The following is a 27,516-nucleotide window of genomic DNA, read 5'->3' on the forward strand; positions in this document are numbered from 1 at the left end:
TGACAAGGAGTTACAATCTCTCCAGACAGAGCTACTATCAAGCACATGAATTTCCCTAGACAATATTTTACTCCTCACAGCCTCTGTCACATATGATTATACAGGCTGGGCACTGCACAAGGAGGGAACACATCGCATATTGGGTATCACAGATTTGGTGCTTATCAGTTCAGTCAGTTCAGTTCAGTCACTCAGTTGTGTATGACTCTTTGCAACCACGTGAACCACAGCACACCAGGCCTCCCTGTCCATCACCAACTCCCAGAGTCCACCCAAACCCATGTCCATTGAGACGGTGATGCCCCAACCATCTCATCATCTGTCATCCCCTTCTCCTCCTGACTTCAATCTTTCCCAGCATCAGGGTCTTTTCCAATGAGTCACCTCTTCACATCAGGTGGCCAAAGTATTGGAGCTTCAGCTTCAACATCAGTCCTTCCAATGAACACCCAGGACTGATCTCCTTTAGGATGGACTGGTTGGATCTCCTTGCAGTCCAAGGGACTCTCAACAGTCTTCTCCAACACCACAGTTCAAAAGCATCAATTCTTTGGCGCTCAGCTTTCTTTATACTCCAACTCTCACATCCATATATGACCACTAGAAAACCATAGCCTTGACTAGATGGACCTTTGTTCACATCTTCAGTTGTCTCTGCTTTTAATACTAGAGAAGGAAATGGCAACCCTCTCCAGTGTTCTTGCCTGGAGAATCCCAGGACGGGAAGCCTTGGCTGACATCTGTCTGGGTAAACTCAGAAATCATTCAGAAACAACTCAAGGATTATAATGGTAGCAGCAACAGCAGGTTGGTCATACCTTTCTGACAAGGATCTTTTAATTTCAGACAGCAATCACCATCTGCAGTGATTTTGGAGCCCCCAAAATGTCAGCGACTGTTTCACAGCCTGTTCACATCTGATTTGCCAGTGATGGGACGGATGCCAATGATCTTAGTTTTCGAATATTGGGCTTTCAGATTCTGGTGCTTATCACTCTCTCTTTCATAGTCACTCTTTGTGTATGACTTTCTGCCAACAGCACACCAGGCCTCCCTGTCCATCACCAACTCCCAGAGTCCACCCAAACCCATGTCCATTGAGACGGTGATGCCCCAACCATCTCATCATCTGTCATCCCCTTCTCCTCCTGACTTCAATCTTTCCCAGCATCAGGGTCTTTTCCAATGAGTCACCTCTTCACATCAGGTGGCCAAAGTATTGGAGCTTCAGCTTCAACATCAGTCCTTCCAATGAACACCCAGGACTGATCTCCTTTAGGATGGACTGGTTGGATCTCCTTGCAGTCCAAGGGACTCTCAACAGTCTTCTCCAACACCACAGTTCAAAAGCATCAATTCTTTGGCGCTCAGCTTTCTTTATACTCCAACTCTCACATCCATATATGACCACTAGAAAACCATAGCCTTGACTAGATGGACCTTTGTTCACAAAGTAATGTCTCTGCTTTTTAATACGCTGTCTAGGAGAAGGAAATGGCAACCCTCTCCAGTGTTCTTGCCTGGAGAATCCCAGGGACGGGGAAGCCTGGTGGGCTGCTGTCTATGGGGTCGCACAGAGTCAGACACAACTGAAGGGAATTAGCAGTAGCAGCAACAGCAGGTTGGTCATAACTTTCCTTCCAAGGAGCAAGCATCTTTTAATTTCATGGCTGCAATCACCATCTGCAGTGATTTTGGAGCCCCAAAAAATAAAGTCAGCGACTGTTTCCACTGTTTCCCCATCTATTTGCCATGAAGTGATGGGACCGGATGCCATGATCTTAGTTTTCTGAATGTTGAGCTTTAAGCCAACTCTTTCACTCTCCTCTTTTACTTTCATCAAGAGGCTCTTTAGTTCTTCACTTTCTGCCATAGGGTGGTGTCATCTGCATATCTGAGGTTATTGCTATTTCTCCTGGCAATCTTGATTCCAGCTTGTGCTTCATCCAGCCCAGCATTTCTCATGATGTACTCTGTATATAAGTTAAATAAGCAGGAAATATAATAATAATAAAAATGATTTCCCAGAAGATGGCAATAAACTATCTTGTTCTAAAAAATCAATGTAGCATGACAATTTTAAGCAGATGGGAATATAGTATCCTGAGGAGGAAGTGTCTTTTTCTCACTTACACAAAGGTGTGAAATAGCTCATTACTTGCTCTCAGTTCAGTTCAGCCGCTCAGTCGTGTCCGACTCTTTGCAACCCCGGGAATCGTAGCACGCCAGGCCTCCCTGTCCATCACCAACTCCCGGAGTTCACTCAGACTCATGTCCATCGAGTCAGTGATGCCATCCAGCCATCTCATCTTCTGTCGTCCCCTTCTCCTCCTGCCCCCAATCCCTTCCAACATCAGAGTCTTTTCCAATGAGTCACCTCTTCTCATGAGGTGGCCAAAGTACTGGAGTTTCAGCTTTAGCATCATTCCTTCCAAAGAAATCCCGGGGCTGATCTCCTTTAGGATGGACTGGTTGGGTCTCCTTGCAGTCCAAGGGACTCTCAAGAGTCTTCTCCAACACCACAGTTCAAAAGCATCAATTCTTCGGCGCTCAGCCTTCTTCACAGTCCAACTCTCACATCCATACATGACCACAGGAAAAACCATAGCCTTGACTAGACGGACCTTTGTTGGCAAAGTAATGTCTCTGCTTTTGAATATGCTATCTAGGTTGGACATAACTTTCCTTCCAAGGAGTAAGCGTCTTTTAATTTCATGGCTGCAATCACCATCTGCAGTGATTTTGGAGCCCCCAGAAATAAAGTCTGACACTATTTCCATTGTTTTCCCATCTATTTCCCATGAAGTGATGGGATCAGATGCCATGATCTTCGTTTTCTGAATGTTGAGCTTTAAGCCAACTTTTTCACTCTCCACTTTCACTTTCATCAAGAGGCTTTTGAGTTCCTCTTCACTTTCTGCCATAAGGGTGGTGTCATCTGCATATCTGAGGTTATTGATATTTCTCCCAGCAATCTTGATTCCAGCTTGTGCTTCTTCCAGTCCAGCGTTTCTCATGATGTACTCTGCATATAAATTAAATAAGCAGGGTGACAATATGCAGCCTTGACGTACTCCTTTTCCTATTTGGAACCAGTCTTTTGTTCCATGTCCAGTTCTAACTGTTGCTTCCTGACCTGCATACAGATTTCTCAAGAGGCAGATCAGGTGGTCTGGTATTCCCATCTCTTTCAGAATTTCCCCCAGTTTATTGTGATCCACACAGTCAAAGGCTTTGGCATAGTCAATAAAGTAGAAATAGATGTTTTTCTGGAACTCTCTTGCTTTTTCCATGATCCAGCAGATGTTGGCAATTTGATCTCTGGTTCCTCTGCCTTTTCTAAAACCAGCTTGAACATCAGGAAGTTCACGGTTCACGTATTGCTGAAGCCTGGCTTGGAGAATTTTGAGCATTACTTTACTAGTGTGTGAGATGAGTGCAATTGTGCAGTAGTTTGAGCATTCTTTGGCATTGCCTTTCTTTGGGATCGGAATGAAATCTAACCTTTTCCAGTCCTGTGGCCACTGCTGAGTTTTCCAAATTTGCTGGGATATTGAGTGCAGCACTTTCACAGCATCATCTTTCAGGATGTGAAATAGCTCAAGGTCCTGTATAAAGTCAGCCCTCTATTATTGGTGAAAATGAACTAATGCAGCTTAATAGGTGTAGAAAAGGAAAAAGAATTATCTAGGGTATATTTTGAAATTCTAGCTTCTAAAATGTCGACTCCTTGTTAAGATAACAGTTTCAATATATTACACGTGCTATATAGTATGGATAATATAGCATAGTTTAAGCTTTCCTGGGCCTCATGGGACCATGGGTATAAATGTGATTTATGGAAATAGAGAGGAATCTTTAATTTTGAGGTACTTTTTTTTTGCATGGATCTTGCAATTCCTTTGGATGTTCCTGGAGACTGTTCCTGAGGTTATAAATTCAGAGTTGAAATTCAAATTTCAAATCTTTTGAGAAACACTATTCAATCTTAGGATAAATATAAAACTCAGGGCACCTTAACTGGAAAGAAAAGTTCTGATCCAAGATTCTCAGTATCTCCCTCAGCCTCTGGGAGTCCTGGGCGCTCTGTTGGGGTGAGGGTAGAATGACTTCCCAGCTCTGCAAGGAGGCTCCAAGGGCCATGGGGAAAGTACACAGCAGACCTGCCATGGAGAACTGTGTGGACACACGTCAGCCAACACTGCCCGTGTTTTAAAAGGCATTACGTCAATGAATACAGTAACCACCTTCAGAGTGAGCTCTTATCGTGCCCGTTCTACTGGGGAAGAAACTAAGTTTTGGATTTCCCTGGTGGTCCAGTGGTCTGAACATAGGACTCCATGTTCTCACTGCCGAGGGCACAGGTGCAATCCCTGGTCAGGGAAGCAATATCCCACAAGCCACACAGTGTGGCAAAAAAGAAAACGAAATTAAGTTTTGAGGAATGAATGAACTGGTCCAGATCACACAGTATGGAATGGAGAATCTGAGACGGAAGCCCTTGCAGGCCAACTCTGGAGCCCCAACAGCTGACTGTGAGCCTTTCTGATGCTGACCTGTAACTGTGGTCTTCATAGCAAGATGTTACGTTGGGAATTACAGTCAGTACTCTAAGACATCAGATTTTTAAAGGTGAATTGCTAACTAACCCTAATCCTCACCACAGATCACTTTTTCCAGAGTAAGCTGTCAGGAGAGTTTAGATCTTTGGTTCCCTAACTAACCTTGGGGTAAAGGATGGGAGCTGGACTCAAAGGAGGCGGAGGAGGGATGGTGGGGGTGGGGGTGAGAAGCCATTTGTGCTCTTCTACCTGCCACGAGGACTGTGGGTGGACAGAGGGAAAAGTGGACAGAAAGAGACCACTCAGAGAACTGAGAGTTGGGAGATAGAGGAAGAGTATTTGACTCCTTTTGAACTGTGGTATTGGAGAAGACTCTTGAGAGTCCCTTGGACTGCAAGGAGATCCAACCAGTCCATCCTAAAGGAGATCAGTCCTGGTTGTTCATTGGAAGGACTGATGTTGAAGCTGAAACTCCAATACTTTGGCCACCTGATGTGAAGAGGTGACTCATTGGAAAAGACCCTGATGCTGGGAAAGATTGAAGGCAGGAGGAGAAGGGGATGACAGAGGGTGAGATGGTTGGATGGCATCACTGACATGATGGACATGAGTTTGAGTAAACTCTGGGAGTTGGTGATGGACAGAGAGGCCTGGCGTGCTGCAGTCCATGGGTCACAAAGAGTTGGACACGACTGAGTGACTGAACTGAACTGAACTGATTTGACTCCTTCTGAGGAATCTAAGGAGCTAGGAAAAAGTCACGGATTGAATAGAAGCCAGGAGATGGCTGTTACGTTGGAGTCCAATGTGGCCCAAGTTGGGGAGATAGGGTGCTCCGTGGCTGCGGAGCAGGAGGACCCCCTAGGAGCAGTGGGGCTCCCCCCATCCCCCAGGCCCATCTGCCCTCCCTGTATTACTGAAGGCAAGTGAGGCCAAACAATTCCACACGGCTGGAGCTTGTAGCAGACAAGGTTCATTATGGGGCAAAGCAAGGAGAAGGTGGTGGTGACAGGGGCCAACTACGGAGCCTGCATGCCACAACCAGAGAGTCTGTGCCTTGCAACAAAGATCCCGCATAACACAACTAAGACCTGACACAGCCAAATAAATAAATACATATTAAAAAGAAAAAACAGTATGTGCTTAGTAAGGAGAAAAAGAGATATGGTTCTTAACCTTAAGTCTACAATTTAATTGAAGACTAAACATTAAGCTGACCTGAACACAGTGGCTCTTATGATAGAAACTTGAGTGAATGAATGACTCAGTGGACCAAAAGGTGCTTGCAGTAAGTTCAGATGCTTTAGGAAAAGGGCAGTCACCCATCACCCGGTCGAGTAGTCACAGCTTCAGAGAGGAAGTGGGGCTTGGGCTATTTAAAAGAAGACAAATTTTCGGGTAATTTGTGGTGAAGGCAGCATAGGAGCTGGGGCTTCATTATAAATCCAAAGAGCTATGTGAGGGGTTCCCTGGTGGCTCAGCTGGTAAAGAATCTGCCTGCGATGCAGGAGACATGGGTTGGATCCCTGGGTGGGGAAGATCCCTTGGAGAAGGAAATGGAAACCCACTCTAGTCTTCTGTATTCTCCATTCCAGTATGGAGAATCCCATGGACAGAGGAGCCTGGTGGGCTACAGTCCATAGGGTCACAAAGAGGCGGACAGGACTGAGCAACTAAGCCCCCACGCATAGTTATTTCAACATTTAAAGCCTTATCTTGAGGACATCTTTGCTGTTTCACTTTTTTCTTAAGTGAGTTGAATGCCTTTTCAAATGCTGACCCATACCTTGTGAAATTGCTCTGGCTCTGACATTCCTCTTTCCGTTTGGGCTGGGGAAGACAGAGGAAGGGCCCTGCCGGTCAGGGTCACGCGTTTCCGCTGGAGCGCTGCCTTGACCTGGATGGCTGGTGTTGCCCCCTCTGGTGCTGCGCGGACAGCGTGGTCACAGGCACGTGCGGCCAGTTCCTCCGCTCTGTTTCCGAAAAGAGCCCGGGGCGGCGCGGGGACACTTCCTCCTCCTGGAAGATAGACCAGCTCGGCCTCTGGGAGGGGGGTCCAGGCCTTCCAGTGTGGCAGACACCCTCTCCCGCCCCCCAGCCCTCCTGTCTGCCGTCCCAGGGCTCCCCGGCCTCGGCCTCCTCTGTGGAGAAAGGCGGGTCTTCCTCGAAACCAACGACAGTGTGAACCCAGCAGTGGGGCCTGAGCTCGTGCGCCCGGACGTGGTGCTAAGACTTCACACGGGAAAGGAATTCCAGGGGTAAATTTGGGGGTTCCTTTAGCGGTCGCGCCTTGTCCTGGTCTGGAGGTGTTCCCCTCCTTGTGCACGGACTTTGGGGGTTCAGTAGGGAACTGACCAAAACAAAGTGAGTCACTACAGTCCGAAGGGGTAGCTCTCCCACCGGGCTCCCATCCACGTGACGCTCCCGGCACCTCCTCCGTGCACGCTCCGGGGAGAGGGAGGAGAGTGCTCCGCACGCTCGATGGTCTCAGCCGCTGCCCCCACCCCGCCCAGTCCTGAGCTCCCCGCCCGCCCCGCCCACAGCCCCGCAGGCCCTGCGGCCCCGCAGCCCCGCCCGGAGCCCTGCGCGCCCGCGGGGCGTGGAGAGGTGGAGGCTCCGCCCGCGCCCCACCCACGGGGCCAGGCCCCGGGGCCCTGTCGCGGCCGCGGGGCGGGCGGAGCCAGTGCCCGGGTGGCGCGCGCCGCAGCTGTCTCCTTGGGCACCGCGCGGCCCATGGCGTCCCCAGGGTCCTCGGCGCCCGGCGGGGTGGCGGTGGTCGGCAGGTGAGAGCTCGAACCAGCGTGCCCGGGAGGGTAGCAGGTGGGCGCGGTCGTCATCGCCCGGGGGGTTGGCGGCGCGGCTCCGATGACCCCAGCGCTCCTCCCCAGGACTGGGCCGGCCCGGGCTACGGCGCGGGGCTCAGCTCTGTTCGGGCCCCGCGGCACCCGGTTGCTGCGCGATGCGGTTGCGGGCGGAGTTGGGTGATGCGGGCCGGGCGGGGACGGTGGCAGTGGGCGCTACGAGCGGACGCAGGGCTGTCGGGCCGCGGATCCGCACAGGTGTGTTGTCTCCTTTCCCGTCCGAGGGATGGGCGCGCAGAGGAGAGGCGGGGCCGCGATCTGTGTCAGGCGGGCGCGGGCGCGGCGGGAGGGTCTCGTGTGCTCGGGCCTGAGGCTGTCGCTGGGCGACCCCGCCTGGCCGGGGAGGGGTGGGGACCCACTGCGCGATCCGGATCCAGATTCACGCCTCCTGCATGGCGAGGGCGCCCTATCCTCAGGGCATCCGGGTTCTCTGGGACTTGGGTGTCGGTTAGCCTCTCAAGTCCCATCCACGGTTTCCTGGTTGGTGCTCCATCCTCTTTTAAAACTCCTGCAGTTTTCATTTTTTAAAGAAGGCGTCCACGTGCACCTTTCCGTTGGTAAGCTGGCATAGCGAAGTACCCACTGGTCGGTACTTCTTGTTGGTCATCAGGCACACCTTCTGGGAGGCTCAGTGTCGGGTTGCACTGCCAAGGGGCTGGCCTGCCTGACCAGTCACAGCGCGTCCCAAGAATAAGTCTTGTCCGGGCCCGTCCTTGAAGCCCCTTCGAGGAAGGGGTCAGGGTGCTTTCTGTCAGCTTCCCTTGCAGGGAGCAGTGGCCTTACCTGTGCCCGTGTACTTTCCAGGCACGAGGGCTACTGGCTGCCTCCTGAAGGGATATAAAATATAGAAGAAAGTGCACTTTGTTTTGGGCGTGGTGACCTTGCTTGCTTTGCAGCCTTTGTCACGGTCAAGTGTGTATCAACCACAGGCTGAGACTGGCCTGCTTGCTAGCACCCAGCAGTGTTCAGTGGAGTCTAGAGTTGACTGTACAGGGGACCCTTGGACCACTGGCAGGTGGAGGGCACCCACCTGTCCATTCCCACCAGAGAAGCTAGGGTAATTTACTGTCGGTTCCTCTGCATCAGTGGTACCCAACTGCAGATCCCAAGTTTTGTAGGATTTACCATTTTAAAAAGCCTGCTTCTAGGTGGGCCCTGGGAGTCCAGCTCCTGTTGTTCAGGGTCCACTCTGCCCTTCTCCAGCTCTGATTGTTGTGCAAAGGAGCCGTGCTCTGGGAGTCAGTTTATTTCCAATTCCCCAGGGGAGGCTGACAAGGAATTAAGTTGATTGACTGCAAGAAATTGCAGAAAGTGAAGAGGAATTAAAGATCCTCTTGATGAAAGTGAAAGGAGAGTGAAAAAGTTAGCTTAAAACTCAACATTCAAAAAACTAAAATCATGGCATCTGGTCCCATTACTTCATGGGAAATAGATGGGGTAACAGTGGAAACAGTGATGGACGTTAATTTTTTTGGTCTCCAAAATCACTGCAGATGGTGACTGCAGCCATGAAATTAAAAACGCTTTCTCCTTGGAAGAAAAGCTATGACCAACCTAGACAGCATATTAAAAAGCGGAGACATTACTTTGCCGACAAAGGTCCATCTAGCCAAGGCTATGGTTTTTCCAGTAGTCGTGCATGGATGTGAGAGTTGGACTGTGAAGAAAGCTGAGCGCCAAAGAATTGATGCTTTTGAGCTGTGGTGTTGGAGAAGACTCTTGAGAGTCCCCTGGACTGCAAGGAGATCCAACCAGTCCATCCGAAAGGAAATCAGTCCTGAATATTCATTGGAAGGACTGATGTTGAAGCTGAAACTCCAATACTTTGGCCACCTGATGCAGAGAATTGACTCATTTGAAAAGACCCTGATCCTGGGAAAGATTGAAGGCACAAGGAGAAGGGGCCGACAGAGGATGAGATGGTTGGGTGGCATCACCGACTCGATGGACATGAGTTTGAGTAAGCCCTTGGAGTTGGTGATGGACGGGGAGGCCTGGCATGGTGCAGTCCCTAGGGTGGCAAAGAGTCGGACATGACTGAGCGACTGAACTGACTGACTGAACCTCTCACACCTTTAACACCTCAGGAAGCAGCCATCTCCACTTCTGGGGTGGCCCTGCTTCCCTTCCCTTCTCCCTCCCCCCTCCCTATCCCCTCCTGTCCCCTCTGTCCCCTTTCTCTCTCCTGTCTCCCCTCCTGTACCTCTTGTCTTTCTCTCTCTCAACCCTATAGGTGACTTGGAAGTGTGAATTAGCTGCTAAAACCTGATAACGTTTTTGTATTTCATTCTTGGGTTTCAACAAAATACAGGGGCCTGGGTTCCACCCTTGGTCAGGGAACCGGATCCTGCACGCCTCAACTAATACCTGGTGCAGTCAAATACATAATGAAATATATAGATATATATAATAGCATCCCCTTGTGGGATTGTTTTCAGATTAATAGAGGTAAGATGTGTACAGTTTTAACATCATCATCTTGAGTGCTGGTGGTGGTAGGAAAAACTGAGAAGGCGGGGGAGATGCTGTCTCTTTTCTCTAGGTCCAGAACTCCGCCAACACTGATCAGTTGGGGGTCCCCGGTGTGTGGACGCCCTGCCCCTCCCTGCTTCCCCCCGGGTCTGGAGGGCACTGCAGTGAGGACCCAGGACCTCTTGTGTGGAAGCAACATTTTTTTTTTTTTTGGAAGCAACATTTTAAGTGGATATCTGCTGTCAAAACATGGAGTTGTAAGCCATCAGGTGTTTCAGTAACAGGACGCTGTGTGCTCTGACACTGGGCTGGCGCGGAGTGGCTCCACTTTCCAGCTGACCTGCGCCTCTGCCTTCTTTCCCTGCAGCGGGCTCATCGGGCGGAGCTGGGCCATGCTGTTCGCCAGCGCGGGCTTCAGGGTCAAACTGTTCGACATCGAGCCTCGGCAGGTGACCGACGCGCTGGTCAGCCTCAGGTGAGTCCCCTGAGCATGCGGAGGCCCTGCGGCCTCAACCCGTCTGTTCGAGCCCTCGAGGCTGGGGTCCTCCTTCTCCTGTGGGGTCGTAGCCTCGGAGCCGGTGAAGCCAGGCTGAGTGAGACGTGGATCTACCCCACAGCAGGGGCTCAGACTGTGAGGACAGACTTCCGGGGGTAGAGATGTGCGAGGGGGCTGGAGGAATCCAGTGTAGACCCTTGACTTGCGGCCCGAGTGAGTGAGCTGGTGAATGGTTCTGTGCCACATGCCCAGGAGCTGCACCTCCCCTGCGGGCACAGAGGTCCTGAGGTCCTCAGGTGTGTTCTTACCTGTTGCTCTGTATGGCAGGACTGGGATTAACTGGGATAAGTGTTGTCTGAGGTGTGAGAGTGTGCCTACTTAGCAGATGCTGAGCGTTGAGCTCACAGAGGGTGGCGTTTTAGGGACCACCTCAGGAACAAAAAGAATAAGAACCAAAGGAAAAAGGCTGAGACTGGGAGACCAAAGACAGAAGGACAAACTAATTCACGGGTTGCCCCTGCTATGATGCCATCTCTGATCATCTCAGGCCTTGTCAGGTAGTTACTCTCCTGGTTGGGGGCATAGCTGTGCGCATTGATTTGAATGTGCATTTTGTGTAACAGAAGATGCTGTATATCACTGGCTCTTTGAGAAGACAAATGTATAGTGCATGATGTCAGGCTCTAGGCCTTGAGAAATTACATACCTTAGGCCAACTTTGTTGTGTAGCAGATAAGAACCCAAAACCCAGAGAAGTAAAGTTGCTTCTTACTAGAGTAGCAGGTAGCTGGTGACTAGGTGAAACAGCTTTCAAATTGTGATGCTGGAAACTTCTGAAAGTGCCTCGGACAGCAAGGAGATCAAACCTGTCAATCCTAAAGGAAATCAGTCCTGAATATTCACTGGAAGGATTGATGCTGAAGCTGAAGCTCCAATATGTTGGCCATCTGATGTGAAGAGCCAACTCACTGGAAAGATGCTGATGCTGGGAAAGATTGAAGGCAGGAGGAGAAGGGGACAACAGAGGATGAGATGGTTGGATGGCATCACCAACACAATGGACAGGAGTTTGAGCAAACTCTGGGAGATAGTCAAGGACAGGGAAACCTGATGTGCTGCAGTCCATGGGGTCGTGAAGAGTCAGACACAACTAACTGAGTGACTGAACAAGAACCGATGAAACATCAATTGAAAGAAACAAAAAGCAAAAAATGAAACAACCACCATAAAGCTAAACACTCCCCAATGCTTTGTTCTGTGCCATTAGGGAAGGAGGGGGACTTGGCGCACAGATCTCTGTTTCCAGGCACGTGCCACTCACCAGGGACACGTGGATGAACAAGACAGAGCTAGTCCTACACATCAGGACAAGTTCAGCCTGGTGATCCTACCATATGAATTCTCACAGTGACCCCCACAAGGCAAGACCTCATGTGGCTGCAAAGCCTAAAATACTACAATGTGGCTCTTTACAAAAGATTCTCAACCCACATGTTTAAAAGTTGAGATTCTGGTCTCCACTCCTGATGTGTGGGCTTTCCCAAACCAAGCTGTTCTCTGACCCCAGTGTGTGTCCTGCAACTCAGCTCAGCCCTGAGACAGCATCATGTCCAGCAGGTAGGGGTCTCCATCCCACAGGGTTGCCCCACCCCTCACACTTCAGACTCCAGCTCAGTCCAGTTGTCATCTGTGCTCCCAACCTACTGGCTGTGGTTCCTACCATCCCTTCTTGGGTTTGCTTTACTGGCTAGAGTGGCTCCCAGGCTCAGGAGACCAATTCCCCAGTGGATTACTGGTTTTTTACAAATGGAATTAGGGCTACTGCAAACAAGCAACTCAAGCTTGGGACTTGAACCCATGGTCTTTTAACTGAGATCACACACCTGGTTTCGAGACTTAAGAAGCTCATGTTCTTTATGTCTCCTTGAGAATTCAGTGAGAGACAAAGTGATAGGGAATTGGATTTATTTAGAGAGAAACACACTTCACAGACAGAGTGCAGGCCATCTCAGAAGGCGAGAGCCACCCCAGGGTAGAGCGTTGTTAGCTTTCATGTGCTCAGTCGTGTCCGACTCTTTGCAACCCCACGGCCTGTAGCCCGCCAGGCTCCTCTGTCTGTGGAATTCTCTAGGCAAGAATACTGGAGCCCATTGCCATTTCCTTCTCTAGGGGATCTTCTGGACCCAAGGTTCAAACTCTGGTCTCCTGCATTGCAGGCAGATTCTTTACTACTGCAACACCTTACTTATTTAATAGGGGTGGGTAATTTCATAGGCTAATGAGTGGGAGGAGTATTCCAGCTCTTTTGGGGAAGGGATGGGGACTGTCATGGTGCCTGGGGGTGTGTCACTTAGCATGCTGATGTGTTAGAGTGATTGCCTGCAATGTGGGAGACCCGGGTTTGATCCCTGGGTTGGGAAGATCCCCTGGAGAAGGGAAAGGCTACCCACTCCAGTATTCTGGCCAGGAGAATTCCATGGACTGTATAGTCCATGGGGTTGCAAAGACGCAGACACAACTGAGTGACTGACTTTCACACACTAAGGCTCAAGGTCTAGTGGAAGTCAACTTCCCTGCCATCTTAGGTTCTTATCTGTTTATGTCGTGTCCTCGGGCTGTGTCATTGTTTTAAAGGTTGTGCCCTTCCCTCCTGTTTCACTTCCAATCAACAGCAGGATGAAGAAATACACAGGAGACATGTGGGAGGCAGGGAGCTTTCCTGCCCTCTGGTGTCCCCCCTCCCTGAATATCCACCTGTTCAACCTGGAGGCTCTCTGAACTCCCTCTTTGGGTTTTTTGGTGGCTCTGACACTTAGACACTGTTGATTAAATAACTTGTGATTGTACTCAGCCTCCAGCTCCTCTCCCTCTCCTGAGGTCAGGGGCAGGACTTCAAGTGCTGGCCCTGAAATTACTGGGTTGGTGATACAAGCAACCAGCCCTGTCCTGAGGTGCTTTCAAAAGTCACCTCATTAACATAACAAAAGACTCTCCCCTGCACAGGATATTCCAAGGAGTTTTAGGAGCTCTGTGTCAGCTCTTTGAACACCAGTGCAAAGATGTATGTCACAGCATCACAATAGTAATAGATACGAAGATGAAAATATTAATATTAACACATTTTGTGGTAGTTTATCCCTATTGTTTAGTCACTAAGTTGTGTCCGACCCTGGGACCCCATGGACTGTAGCTTGCCTGTCCATGGGATTCTCCAGGCACGAGCACTGGAATGGGTTGCCACTTCTTTCTCCAGGGGATCTTCCTGAGCCAGGGATCAAAACCACATGTCTTGCATTACTGCTGAGCCACCAGGTTTATCACTGTAGAAGTGGAGAAATGGTCCTTTCTTTGCTTCTAGGTTCTTTGGGTGATCTGAGAATTAAACTGATGTAAGGCAGATTGCCTGGAAAATCCCATGGACGGAGGAGCCTGGAAGTCTGCAGTCCATGGGATCGCTGAGGGTCGCACACGACTGAGCAACTTCACTTTCACTTTTTACTTTCATGCATTGGAGAAGGAAATGGCAACCCACTCCAGTGTTCTTGCCTGGAGAATCCCAGGGACGGGGGAGCCTGGTGGGTTGCACAGAGTCGGACACGACTGAAGTGACTTAGCAGCAGCAGCAGCAAGGCAGATTAATAGGAGAAAAACAAATGTTATTCTATGTGGATGGGAGCCCCGTGAAGCAGCGGGGGCCCACAATGAAGCAAGGGGCTGAAGCTTCTGTAAGGCCTGGTGGGTGGAGGGGCAGTCAGGATGTGGGGAGGCAGAGGAGGCCTTTCCTAGGAGGGAGAGGAGACCTGGCCTGCTGTGTGGTGTTTCTTGGGTGAAACACTCTTCTGACCCGGGTTCCCCCACCCCCGAAGTATAAACGTAGGCAGTTGAAGGCAAGTTTAAGAGAAGTTCCTGAACCTGCTGGGTTTTGATTGCCTTTAGATCAGAATAGTCCTTGTGCCACAGTGGCATCTTTTGGGGTGAAAAAACCCACTCCCCTTCATTGCCTTGTGTGTTTGGTGATCTCTGAGCTCGCATGCATTGGCTCTAATCTGTGGAAACCCAGGTCCTGCACGGGTCCTGGTGAATGCCCCACTGGGGGTTTTCTCAGCTACCCACCTGTTTGGGGACAGACTGGGGTCTGACATTGTCTCCTTCGTGCCTGACCTAGGGTCTCAGGCTCAGGTTCCCCTACATGTACCCTCAGGGCAACCCTGCCTTCTGCTAGTTTCAGTTCTTTCATTTTTTGTTGATAAATATTTTCTACTGAAACAACTCCTTTTTATTTTCTAGGTTTTCTCTTTTTAAAATTGTTATTCAGTCGCTCAGTAATGTCTGACTCTTTACGACTGCATGGACTGCAGCATGCCAGGCTTCCCTGTCCTTCATGGTCTCCCAGAGTTTGCTCAGACTCATGTCCATTGAGTCAGTGATGCCATCCAACCATCTCATACTCTGTTGGCCTTCTCCTCCTGCCTTCAATCTTTCCCAGCATCAGGGTGTTTTCCAGTGAGTCAGTTCTTCACAAAGTATTGGAGCTTCAGCTTCAGGTGGCCAAAGTATTGGAGCTTCAGCTTCAGCATCAGTCCTTCCAGTGACTATTCAGGACTGATTTCCTTTAGGATTGACTGGTTTGATCTCCTTGCTGTACAAGGGACTCTCAAGAGTCTTCTTGAACACCACAGTCCAAAAGCATCAACTCTTTGGTGCTTAGCCTTCTTTATGGTCCAACTCTCACATCTGTACATGACTATTGGAGGAAACCATAGCTTTGACATATGGACATTTGTTGGCAAAGTAACGTCTCTGCTTTTTAATAAGCTGTCTAGGTTTGTCATGAATTTTCTTCCTAGTGTGGAGTTCATATAATTTTCACACGTCACAAAGTACTCCCAAACATTTAAAAATGTAAAAGTCACCCTTATGTCTCAAGCCACGGGGCAATAGTGGACTCTGGTTTGCTGACTGACGTACTTTTCATTTCCGTTGTAGTTTCACCTCATGTTGTAGATGCAATTCCACTGCACCTGTAACCAACAGAAAACTAAGATCCCTAATTGAAAAGTTCTTTGTCCTATCTCTTGGGGTATTTATATTGATAGACTTTATTATTTAAGTGTATCATGAAAGAGTTTGGCCACTTTTTAAAGTCCTTTCAGGCATCAAGGAGAACATTGGGAAATTGTAAATAAGGTTTTCTTTTTCTTAGGCTAGATTAAAGGCTTTCTTATAATATTTTCCTACTACTTTGTTTAATTAAGAGCTGATATTTTAAGTATTACTGGTGGCCAGTTAAATTGAGCTTTTGGATATCGGCCTAAGATTTTTGAACCAAGGAACAAACAAGCAACACCCCTTCCAAAAATCAGTTAGCAGCCTTATTTAGGAAAAGCAAATGTCCTGAATTATGTGTCTTTCCTCATGAGTGGCTTTCTTTCTAGACGCAGCCCTCTCCCCCCACCATGTGTAAGCTGACTGCACTTTAATGTGCAGAACTGGTTGTGCTTCTCTGGCAGGAAGCAGGATTTCAGGGTATCTCGTGACACCTCTGCTCAAGTTTTTGCTGGCGAAGCCGGCAGGAGGATCAACTGTGAGTCGTGTCTCCTCACCCTCCTTATAGGGGGGAGGTACACTCAATTTTAGGTCTTATGACTTGCATAAGGCCACCTACATCCTTTTTTCTTTTTTTTTAATTAGGGAACTAAAAGATCTTAGATGCCACAACTAAGATGTGGTCTTAAATGCCACAATTAAGACCCAGCACAGCCAAATAAATAAATATTTTTAAAAAGAAGAAGCAGCAGCAGCATAAACAGTGTATCTTCCTGACTAGATTGAATTGACTGCTGTTTGGGGAGGATGGACACATGTATATGTGTGGCTGAGTCCCTTTGCTGTCCACGTAATCTTTTTCTAGCAGAGTAGGAAAACGAGTCTCTTAAAACCTCAAGTATTCAAACTCGTAACAGAAAGGGAACTTGACCTTGGAAAACCCTATTAGCAGATGCTTCACTGGTTGGCTTTTGTTCTCGGGCAAATGCTCAATGCTTGGCCTGTGTTAGGGCTCAAGAATTTGAGAGGGTGGTTGTATTTCAAGAAGAAAAACACAGGTCAAATAAACAAAGTTGAAATGTGGACTCAGATTGGGAGTGTTTTGTTTCTCATGACTTGTGTTCAGTTTCATTTCCACGTGGTGACACGCCGGGCTTGCCTCTCAGGACCAGGACCCCAGCCTGGGCCATGATGACATCTGAGTGACAGCCCCACGTGGGGGCGGAGGGCCAGCTGCCTGGAGCCCTGGCTGAAATCGCCATCTTTGGGTGAACTCTGCTCGTGTCTCAACTGCCATCTCTGTCATGTGGAGATGGTCATTCTGAACTTGAGTCACTGAAAATGGATCTGCTTTTCCACGTGGACATTGATTTAGTAGACCAGCAGAAGTGGTCTCTGAAAACTGGGTGGCTGCCCTGGGCTCTGTTGCCTCGGTAGCTGAACTTCCTATCCCGACAGCTGGGTCTCTGACTCGATTAACTCGCCACCCAGATCTGTGCATTTGCTTCAACATCTTGAACCTGGATTTGATCTGGATTCCTCTGGACTGGTCTGGTTTGAAGCTGCCTTTTAGTTGTCCATGTAGCTTTGGTTAGAATAACTGAGGTTAATAGATCACAGAGTGGCCTCCCATGGCTCCCATCCAAGTCTTGCTACAGTCACTGAAAAATGTATGTAATCTGGGTGTAGCCATAAGAATCATGCACAAGACATTCATGGAGAAATTTTTTTTAATTTAATTAATTAACTTTTATTTTTTGCTGTGCTGGGTCTTCGTTGCACCACAGGCTTTTCCCTAGTTGTGGTGAGTGGAGGCTGCTCTCTAGTTGCAGTGTGCGGGCTTCTCATCATGGTGCCTTCTCTTGTTTCGGGCCCTCTAGGTGCACGGGCTCAGTAGTGGTGGTTCCCGGGCTCAAGAGCACAGGCTCAGTAGTTGTGGTGCACGGGCTTAGTTGTCCCATAGCATGTGAGATCTTCCTGCACCAGGGATCCAACCCAAGTCTCCTTCATTGGCGGGCAGATTCTTTATCACTGTGCCACCAGGGAAACCATCGCCGAGAGATTTTTTTCAGCTGTATGAAGGCCAGTAAAGAAGAAATAAGTTAGCGGGCAGGAGCCTGTCTGCAGGGATGTAACCAGGACGGTGCAGGGCAGTGAGTGACTGGACCTCCCTGGGCTGAGAAGTTCCCAAGTGACCCGAGTGCTGTCGCCAGAAGCTGACTCCAAGGGGCCGTGGGTTCCGTGGGTCGTTGAACCTGACATATCTGTGTGTTCACAGGTCATGCTGTCCCTTGGCTGTCACTAGGACAGTCCAAATGATTGCTTCATGTCACTTATTGACTCTTCCCAAATAGGAATGGTTTCCCCTTCTCTGATTTGTGTAAGTTGTTATTGTTGTTCAGTCACTAAGTCAGGTCCCACTCTTTTCGATCCCATGGACTACAGCATGCCAGGCTACCCTGTCCTTCACCATTTCCTAGAATTTGCTCAAAGTCATGCCCATTGAGTAGGTGATGCCATACAACCATCTCATCCTCTGTTGTCCCCTTCTCCTCCTGCCTTCAATCTTTCCCAGGATCAGGGTCTTTTCCAATGAATCAGTTCTTTGTATCAGGTGGCCAAAGTACTGGAGCTTCAGCTTCAGCCTCAGTCCTTCCAGTGAATATTCAGGGTTGATTTCCTTTAGGATTGACTGGTTGGATCTTGCTGCATCAGTTCTTCAGTGCTCAGCCTTCTTTATGGTCCGACTCTCACATATGCTAATTGTATACTTAAAACTGGGGAGAAGCCAGAGTACTTTGACTGTCTCTGGCTGGTAGGGTGAGGAGTGACTGCTCTTGGGTTCAGGGAGTCACCCCGACGTCCCCGTCCTGTGGGCTCCAGGCGTGTGGACACATGTGTTCTCTGGGCGGGAGGGCTGTGAAGGCTCACACAGGATTAAGTAGGGTGTGGACACAGGAATGTGAGTTCTGGTCGCTTCTCCCTGTGAGGTTTCCCTCGGGCAGTGGGTCTGGGCACGCAGATCCCCAGGTCTCCTGTGGCACAGATGGAGGGATGGTCTGCCTGCAGAGCACTGGCCTTTATCTACCTCTGGGGAGGTTTTCAGGTTGAGGTGTCCGAGGCACTGGACCGGTCACCCGCGTGAGTAAGTGGTGTGTTGAGGGGTGCAGCCGTCAGCAGACTGGGGACCGGGCCCTGTGCTGTCAAGCAGAAGTCTCAATTCAGTTTACTCAGTTGTGTCCAACTCTGCGGCCCCATGGACTGCAGCACGCCAGGCCTCCCAGTCCATCACCATCTCCCGAAGCTTGCTCAAACTCATGTCCATCGAGTTGGTGATGCCATCCAACCATCTCATCCTCTGTCGGCCCCTTCTCCTGCCTTCAATCTTTCCCAGCATCAGGGTTTTTTCCAGTGAGTCAGTTCTTCTCTTCAGGTGACTAAAGTATTGGAGCTTCAGCTTACTGGCCAAACTGATCACATGAACCACAGCTTTGTCTAGCTGGATGAAACTATGAGCCATGCCGTGTAGGCCACCCAAGATAGATGGGTCATATTGGAGAGTTCTGACAAAATGTGGTCCTCTGGAGAAGGGAATGGCAAACCACTTCAGTATTCTTGCCTTGAGAACCCCATGAACAGTATGAAAAAGCAGGTCTGGAGCTCCTGTTTTTAATAAAAACCTTGATATTCTGCCTCTCCCCCGCCCACTTCAAAAAATGATAAAAATGAGATGAATGAATGAAAAAAGAGTGTCCACACAGTGTTCCACAGTGTATGGATGTGAGAGTTGGACTGGGAAGAAAGCTGAGCGCCAAAGAATTGATGCTTTTGAACTCTGGTGTTGGAGAAGACCCTTGAGAGTCCCTTGGACTGCAAGGAGATCCAACCAGTCCATCCTAAAGGAGATCAGTCCTGGGTGTTCATTGGAAGGACTGATTCTGAAGCTGAAACTCCAATACTTTGGCCACCTCATGAGAAGAGTTGACTCATTGGAAAAGCCCCTGATGCTGGGAGGGATTGGGGGCAGGAGGAGAAGGGGACGATAGAGGATGAGATGGCTGGATGGCATCACCAACTCGATGGACATGAGTTTGGGTGAACTCCGGGAGTTGGTGATGGACAGGAAGGCCTGGCGTGCTGTGATTCATGGGGTCGCAGAGTCCAACACGACTGAGCGACTCAACTGAACTGAACTGATCTTTTGAGTCCTGGGCGGTGCTCCACTGCCCTCTAGAGGTGAAACTCGTGCACTGCAGTCACCTGACGAGGTAGTAGCGTATGAGGCCCAGAAGCTGGCTGAGCATCTCACCTTTCTCAGGTATTTATGTTTGTTCCCTGCAAAGCTTGATGCAGAAGTTCTAGAATACTCAGTGTAAAATATTGGAACTAGTGGAACTAGTGTTTTGTGTTTTTTTTTGGCTAATGTACTATAACTCTTCCAAATCATTTCAGTTCAGTTCAGTCGCTCAGTCGTGTCCGACTCTTCGCAACCCCATGAATTGCAGCACACCAGGCCTCTCTGTCCATCACCAACTCCTGGAGTTCACTCAAACTCATGTCCATCAAGTCGATGATGCCATCCAGCCATCTCATCCTCTGTCGTCGCCTTCTCCTCCTGCCCCCAATCCCTCCCAACATCAGAGTCCTTTCCAATGAGTCAACTCTTCAGATGAGGTGGCCAAAGTATTGGAGTTTCAGCTTTAGCATCAGTCCTTCCAAAGAATACCCAGGACTGATCTCCTTCAGGATGGACTGGTTGGATCTCCTTGCAGTCCAAGGGACTCTCAAGAGTCTTCTCCAACACCACAGTTCAAAAGCATCAATTCTTCGGCACTCAGCTTTCTTCACAGTCCAACTCTCACATCCATACATGACTACTGGAAAAACCATAGCCTTGACTAGATGGACCTTTGTTGGCAAAGTAATGTCTCTGTTTTGAATATGCTATCTAGGTTGGTCATAACTTTCCTTCCAAGGAGTAAGCGTCTTCTAATTTCATGGCTGCAGTCACCATCTGCAGTGATTTTGGAACCCCAAAAAATAAAGTCTGATACTGTTTCCACTGTTTCCCCATCTATTTCCCATGAAGTGATGGGACCAGATGCCATGACCTTAGTTTTCTGAATGTTGAGCTTTAAGCCAACTTTTTCACTCTCCTCTTTCACTTTCATCAAGAGGCTTTTTAGTTCCTCTTCACTTTCTGCCATAAGGGTGGTGTCATCTGCATATCTGAGGTTATTGATCTTTCTCCCGGCAATCTGGATTCCAGATTGTGCTTCATCCAGCCCAGAGTTTCTCATGATGTACTCTGCATATAAGTTAAATAAGCAGGGTGACAATATACAGCCTTGACATACTCCTTTTCCTATTTGGAACCAGTCTGGTGTTCCATGTCCAGTTCTAACTGTTGCTTCCTGACCTGCATACAGGTTTCTCAAGAGGCAGGTCAGGTGGTCTGATATTCCCATCTCTTTCAGAATTTCCCACAGTTTATTGTGATCCACACAGTCAAAGGCTTTGGCATAGTCAATAAAGCAGAACTAGATGTTTTTCTGGAACTCTCTTCCTTTTTCTATGATCCAGCAGATGTTGGCAATGTTATCTCTGGTTCCTCTGCCTTTTCTAAAACCAGCTTGAACATCTGGAAGTTCATGGTTCACGTATTGCTGAAGCCTGTCTTGGAGAATTTTGAGCGTTACTTTACTAGCGTGTGAGATGAGTGCAGTTGTGCGGTAGTTTGAGCATTCTTTGGCACTGGAATGAAAACTGAACGTTTCTAGTCCTGTGGCCACTGCTGAGTTTTCCAAATTTGCTGGGATATTGAGTGTAGCACTTTCACAGCATCATCTTTCAGGATTTGAAATAGCTCAACTGGAATTCCATCACCTCCACTAGCTTTGTTCATAGTGATGCTTTCTAAGGCCCACTTGACTTCACATTCCAGGATGTCTGGCTCTAGGTCAGTGATCACACCATCGTGATTATCTGGGTCATGAAGATCTTTTTTGTACAGTTCTTCTGTGTATTCTTGCCACCTCTTCTTAATATCTTCTGCTTCTGTTAGGTCCATACCATTTCTGTCCTTTATTGAGCCCATCTTTGCATGAAATGTTCCCTTGGTATCTCTAATTTTCTTGAAGAGATCTCTAGTCTTTCCCATTCTGTTGTTTTCCTCTATTTCTTTGCACTTATCTTTTCTTGCTATTCTTTGGAACTCTGCATTCAGATGCTTATATCTTTCCTTTTCTCCTTTGCTTTTTGCTTTTCTTCTTTTCACAGCTATTTGTAAGGCCTTCCCAGACAGCCATTTTGCTTTTTGCATTTCTTTTCCATGGGGGTGGTCTTGCTCCCTGTCTCCTGTGCAATGTCACGAACCTCATTCCATAGTTCATCAGGCACTCTATCTATCAGATCTAGGCCCTTAAATCTATTTCTCACTTCCACTGTATAATCATAAGGGATTTGATTTAGGTCATACCTGAATGGTCTAGTGGTTTTCCCTACTTTCTTCAATGTCAGTCTGAATTTGGCAATAAGGAGTTCATGATCTGAACCACAGTCAGCTCCCAGTCTTGTTTTTGTTGACTGTATAGAGCTTCTCCATCTTTGGGTGCAAAGAATATAATCAATCTGATTTCAGTGTTGACCATCTTGTGATGTCCATGTGTAGAGTCTTCTCTTGTGTGGTTGAAAGAGGGTGTTTGCTATGACCAGTGCATTCTCTTAGCAAAACTGTATTAGTCTTTGCCCTGCTTCATTCCATATTCCAAGGCCAAATTTGCCTGTTACCCCAGGTGTTTCTTGACTTCCTACTTTTGCATTCCAGTTCCCTATAATGAAAAGGACATCTTTTGGGGGTGTTAGTTCTAAAAGGTCTTGTAGGTCTTCATAGAACCGTTCAACTTCAGCTTCTTCAGTGTTACTGGTTGGGGCATAGACTTGATTACTGTGATATTGAATGGTTTGCCTTGGAAACTAACAGAGATCATTCTGTCATTTTTGAGATTGCATCCAAGTACTGCGTTTCAGACTCTTTTCTTGACCATGATGGCTACTCCATTTCTTCTAAGGTATTCCTGCCCACGGTAGTAGATATAATGATCATCTGAGTTAAATTCACCCATTCCAGTCCATTTTAGTTCGCTGATTCCTAGGATGTCGACGTTCACTCTTGCCATCTCCTGTTTGACCACTTCCAATTTGCCTTGATTCATGGACCTAACATTCCAGGTTCCTATGCAATATTGCTCTTTACAGCATCGGACCTTGCTTCTATCACCAGTCACATCCACAACTGGGTATTGTATATGACAAAAACCTCAGAGATTGTTCTCCTTAAAAAAAAATTTAACCCCAAGTCCTCCTTGGTGTGATGGCTTGTGATGGCTTCTTCACCCAGCTATCTGGTATCAGGAGAGGCCACACCCGCCTAAGGGATCTTGGACTCCTTCTCTTGGCCATGAAGCTGCTTTTGGTTGAAGATAATATGAAATCTGTATTTCAGCGCATCTTTCTAGTGGGTTTTTTTTTTTCCTCACAGTAACAATAGCAAAAGAGTTTCCCTTCCTCTATTTGTGGCTAAAGCAAAAAGTTTAAAATGCACAGCTTTAAGGAAGAAACAGGACAAGGGAGCTGGCTGACCCAAGTGGGCCCGGGCATCCCAGGAACGCCAGCTTCCCAGGGGAGGACAGGACGGGCAGGGACCCCACGGGTGCCTGGGCTCAGGGGTGACCTGCAGACCCTTGACCCAGGCCTGTCCCTCCCAGTCAGTGTTCCCACACTCAGTTGTGCCACAGCCTGGCCTTTCTTGCAGCCCCCAGCCCAGTGACCTGAGACCCAGGCCCTCAGATCACCGGCCATGCTTGAGCCGTCGCCCCATCCCAGGGCCTCCCTGACCTTGGCTGACACCCTCCGCCCCTGAGCGCAAACCCAGCTTGCTGTCAAGAACTCCGACAGCTTAATGATAAACCTGCAGCCTAAAACTATGTAAGAGTGACTCCAGAGAATGTTCTGGAGCCTGTGTGTGTTTGCTCGTCTGTGTATTTAACATGTCCTGAGTTACAGGCAGGACACACTGCACCGTCTCCGAGATGGGAATGTGGGCCCAGCTCAGGAGTCTTCACCCTGCCTGGTCCATATCTCCAGGCACCTGCTCTCAGCCCTCTCCCCAGAGGCACTGAACTGAGGCCCAAGAAGCCCTGCTTTCTGCTTCTATGTCCCACAGGCATTGTTGGGGGGTGGGGGGAGGAGGCTGTGCCTTGAGGTATTGGAATCTTAGTTCCCTGCTGCTGCTGCTAAGTCACTTCAGTCGTGTCCGACTCTGTGCGACCCCATAGACGGCAGCCCACCAGGCTCCCCTGTCCCTGGGATCCTCCAGGCAGGAACACTGGAGTGGGTTGCCATAACCTGTACCCCTGGCAGTGGTTAAGCTCGGTCTTAAGCACTGAGAAGTCCCCTATCTTAATAACTGTTGTGTCCATTTTGGCAGTATTAAGTACATTCATAGTGTTGTACAACCATCCATCCACACAACTCTTGTCCTCTTGAAAAACTGAAAATTGTCCCCATTGAAGAACGACTCCCCTCCCACAACCCCCATTCTCTCTGTCTCTGTGGATTCTGTCACTACAAGTCCCTCATATAAGTGGAATCACATGGAATCTGTCCCTTTGTGATGGCTTATTTCACTCAGCATCATGTCCTTAAGGTTCATCTGTGGAGTAGCAGGTGTCAGAATCCCCTTCCCTTTTAAGGCTGAGTAACATTACAGTAGCAGCAGCAACATTACATTGTCACTGCGACAAAAGTCTGTGTAGTCAAAGTTATGCTTTTTCAGTAGTCACATACAGATGTGGGAGTTGGACCATAAAGAAAAGTGAGCACCAAAGAATTGATACTTTTGAACAGTGGTGTTGGAGAAGACTCTTGAGAATCTCTTGGACTGCAAGGAGATCAAACCAGTCAATCCTAAAGAAAATCAACACTGAATATTCACTGGGAGGACTGATGCTGAAGCTAAAGCTCCAATACTCTGGCCACCTGATGCGAAGAACTGACTCATTGGAAAAGACTCTGATACTGGGAAAGATTGAAGGCAGGAGGAGAAGTGGGCAACAGAGGATAAAATGTCGGGCATAAGTTTGAGCAAATTCCAGGAGATGGTGAAGGACAGGGAAGCCTGGCGTGCTGATGTCCATGGGGTCACAAAGAGTCAGACATGACTGAGTGACTGAACAACAGCATTCCATTGTGTACAACAGTATTCCATTCATCTGTCTGTGGACATGGAGTTGTCCCCATCTTTTGACCACTGTGAACAATGCTGCTGTGGAAATGGGGGTACAAATATCTGAGTCTCCACTTTTACCTTCGGGATGTAGGCCCAGAAGTGGGATCGCTGGCTCACGATAGTCTTGTTTTTAATCTTCTGAAAAAACACCTGATGTTGGCCACACTGGCTGCAGCTGTTAAGTCTGTTATGGCCAGTGGTGCTGGGGTTCATTGCTCCACGTTCTCACCGCACTTGGTTTTTCCTCTGCTCTTTCGCTGCTAAGGGCTGCACTGTGCTCTGCTTCACATTTCCTGCTGATTGGTGAAGCAGACCTCTGACTTTGAGTTGTTTTGAATGCTCATGGCTCACTCTCCACTGCTTTCCAGGAAGGAGATGAAGATGCTGGAGCTGTCGGGGTACCTGAAAGGCGAGCTGGGCGCGGAGGAGCAGCTGTCACTCATCAGCGGCTGCTCTGACCTGCGGGAGGCAGTAGAGGGCGCCCTGCACGTGCAGGTGAGTGGGGACACCTGCCCACCCTGCTGGCAGGGCCTGTCCCCGGGGTCCTTGGGTCAAAGGCAGGGGAAGGCGTGGGGATCGTGAGCCCGCAGGTACGGATGGCGTTCACGTGACCAGAAACACTGTCTGCCAACCCCCTCCCACCCCCTTCCCCCATTACCCCTTCCCCAGGATGGAGTTCTCTCTTGGGGGGTTAGAATGTTGAGCAAAAAGAAGGTCTTCTGGACAGCTAACACTTTCCTATTTTTATCTAACTGGATGAGAGACTATGTTGTTGTTTGTTCTGAGATATAAGAGATCACCCAAGAGAAACCCTTTAGTGTCTTGCAACGTTTGCATTTACTTTTTCCAACGACTTCACTCAGAGAATCAGGCCATCCCCACCGCTGAGGACACTCCAGGCCCAGTGGACTGGTGGCAGCTCGGTGCCCACACAGGCTTCAGCCCGCCAGGGCCTGAACACAGCTACCGCCCCATGAAGACCAGGTGTCTCCCGGCTTCCAAAACACGACACTTAAGCTGCCCGGGGTTGACAGGGCCTTGCTCCTGAGCTCCTCCTCACCCCATGTCCTGCCACTGCTGGTGTCTCGTCTGGTCTGTGACGCCGGTTGAGCTGAGAACTGGGAGCAAACCAGGCCTGAGCGGGGCTTCTGGTGCAGAGGCCTCAGGGCTGACTCTCCTTCAGTCTACACAGTAGAATTCCTCCTCTCTTCCCGCTCTTTCTACCGCATCCTGTGTCCTGTGCAGTGAAGGGCCCAGGGTGGACGCCAACCCGGCCCTGAGCTCAGCCCCTCGTCCTGGCCCGCTGAAGCCTCCATTCCTGTTCTCGGTGGTTGTGGTCACCTCAGTTCAGTTCAGTTCAGTCGCTGAGTCGTGTCCGACTCTTTGCAACCCTATGAATCGCAGCGCGCCAGGCCTCCCTGTCCATCACCAACTCCCGGAGTTCACTCAGACTCACGTCCATCGAATCAGTGATGCCATCCAGCCATCTCATCCTCTGTCGTCCCCTTCTCCTCCTGCCCCCAATCCCTCCCAGCATCAGAGTCTTTTCCAATGAGTCAACTCTTCACATGAGGTGGCCAAAGTACTGGAGTTTCAGCTTTAGCATCATTTCTTCCAAAGAAATCCCAGGGCTGATCTCCTTCAGAATGGACTGGTTGGATCTCCTTGCAGTCCAAGGGACTCTCAAGAGTCTTCTCCAATACCACAGTTCAAAAGCATCAATTCTTTGGCGCTCAGCCTTCTTCACAGTCCAACTCTCACATCCATACGTGACCCTTATTCCAGGCCAGGCTCCATTGCTTCCAATGAGAACAGTAGGAAACCCCTTTGGGGATCAATTTGATACATGATATTTATATGATGGAAGTGAATGCTTACAATGAAGTGTATGATGTGACCTGACAGGTGAGCATGTGACGTGTCACCACATGTTTCCCAGAACAGTGGTATCCACTTGGGTCTGTCTCCACTAGAGTGACTTGGCTTCTTTTCTGAACAGTTTCCAGTGCCCTTTGCTTTTTCCTCTGAGACATTTGCTGTACTTTGTAATCTATTTGTGATGATGGCTGGAAAGTTTCATCTCCAGCCTCAAGTACTAATTTTCAAGCCTTCTGTTGTTTCTTTTCTTCCCTGCAGTGATATGGTATGATCCACGCGGTAACTGGCAGTGTTATTTTTCTAAAACGATCTTGTGTGTGTCTGTGTTAGTCTCTCAGTTGTGTCCAACTCTCGTTGACTCCAAAGGACTGCAGCCCACCAGGCTCTTCCATCCGTGGAATTCTCCAGGCAAGAACACCCGAGTGGGTTGCTATTTCCTTCTCCAAAAGCAGTCTTTATGAGGCTTATTATAAATTTTCCAGCACTAGCCATTGCAAGGGAAGCCCTGTGCCTTAGTGGTAAAGAATCCACCTGCCAATGCAGCAGACGTGGGTCAGAATCCTGGGTCAGGATGATTTCTTCCTTCCCCCAGGAGGAAATGGCAACCCACTCCAGTATGCTTGCCTGGAGAATTCCCTGGACAGAGGAGCCTGGATAGAGTCGAAAAGAGTGGGACATGACTAAGCAATTGGGCATGAACACATGCAGCTCTTGCAAAGTCATGCCCCAGGAATAATTAACATGTCTGTGTTAAATTTCTCCCTCTCCTGATCCCATTAAAGAAAAAAAAAAAGATTCTGGGTCTTCCCTGGTGGTCCAGTGGTTGGGACTCAGTGCTTCCATGGCCTGGAGCCCAGGTTTGATCCCTGGTCTGGGAACTAAGATCACAAATGCCACATGGAAAAAAAAAAA

The 27,516-nt window shown here is 48.9% G+C and overlaps 1 protein-coding gene across 1 annotated transcript in view; it reads left to right on the forward strand.

Annotated features, from left to right (window-relative positions):
- Positions 1-7,028: 7,028 nt before the first annotated feature.
- The window catches only part of CRYL1 (crystallin lambda 1), a 56,702-nt gene continuing 36,214 nt past the window's right edge, over positions 7,029-27,516 (forward strand). The window contains exons 1-3 of the mRNA XM_070380551.1: positions 7,029-7,345; positions 10,263-10,370; positions 25,095-25,221. Of these exons, the coding sequence (XP_070236652.1) occupies positions 7,044-7,345; positions 10,263-10,370; positions 25,095-25,221 (537 nt within the window). The 5' untranslated portion in view covers positions 7,029-7,043. The remainder of the gene's footprint in view (positions 7,346-10,262; positions 10,371-25,094; positions 25,222-27,516) is intronic.

Source organism: Bos mutus, chromosome 12 (assembly GCF_027580195.1).
Source record: "Bos mutus isolate GX-2022 chromosome 12, NWIPB_WYAK_1.1, whole genome shotgun sequence".
Lineage (NCBI taxonomy): Eukaryota > Metazoa > Chordata > Mammalia > Artiodactyla > Bovidae > Bos > Bos mutus.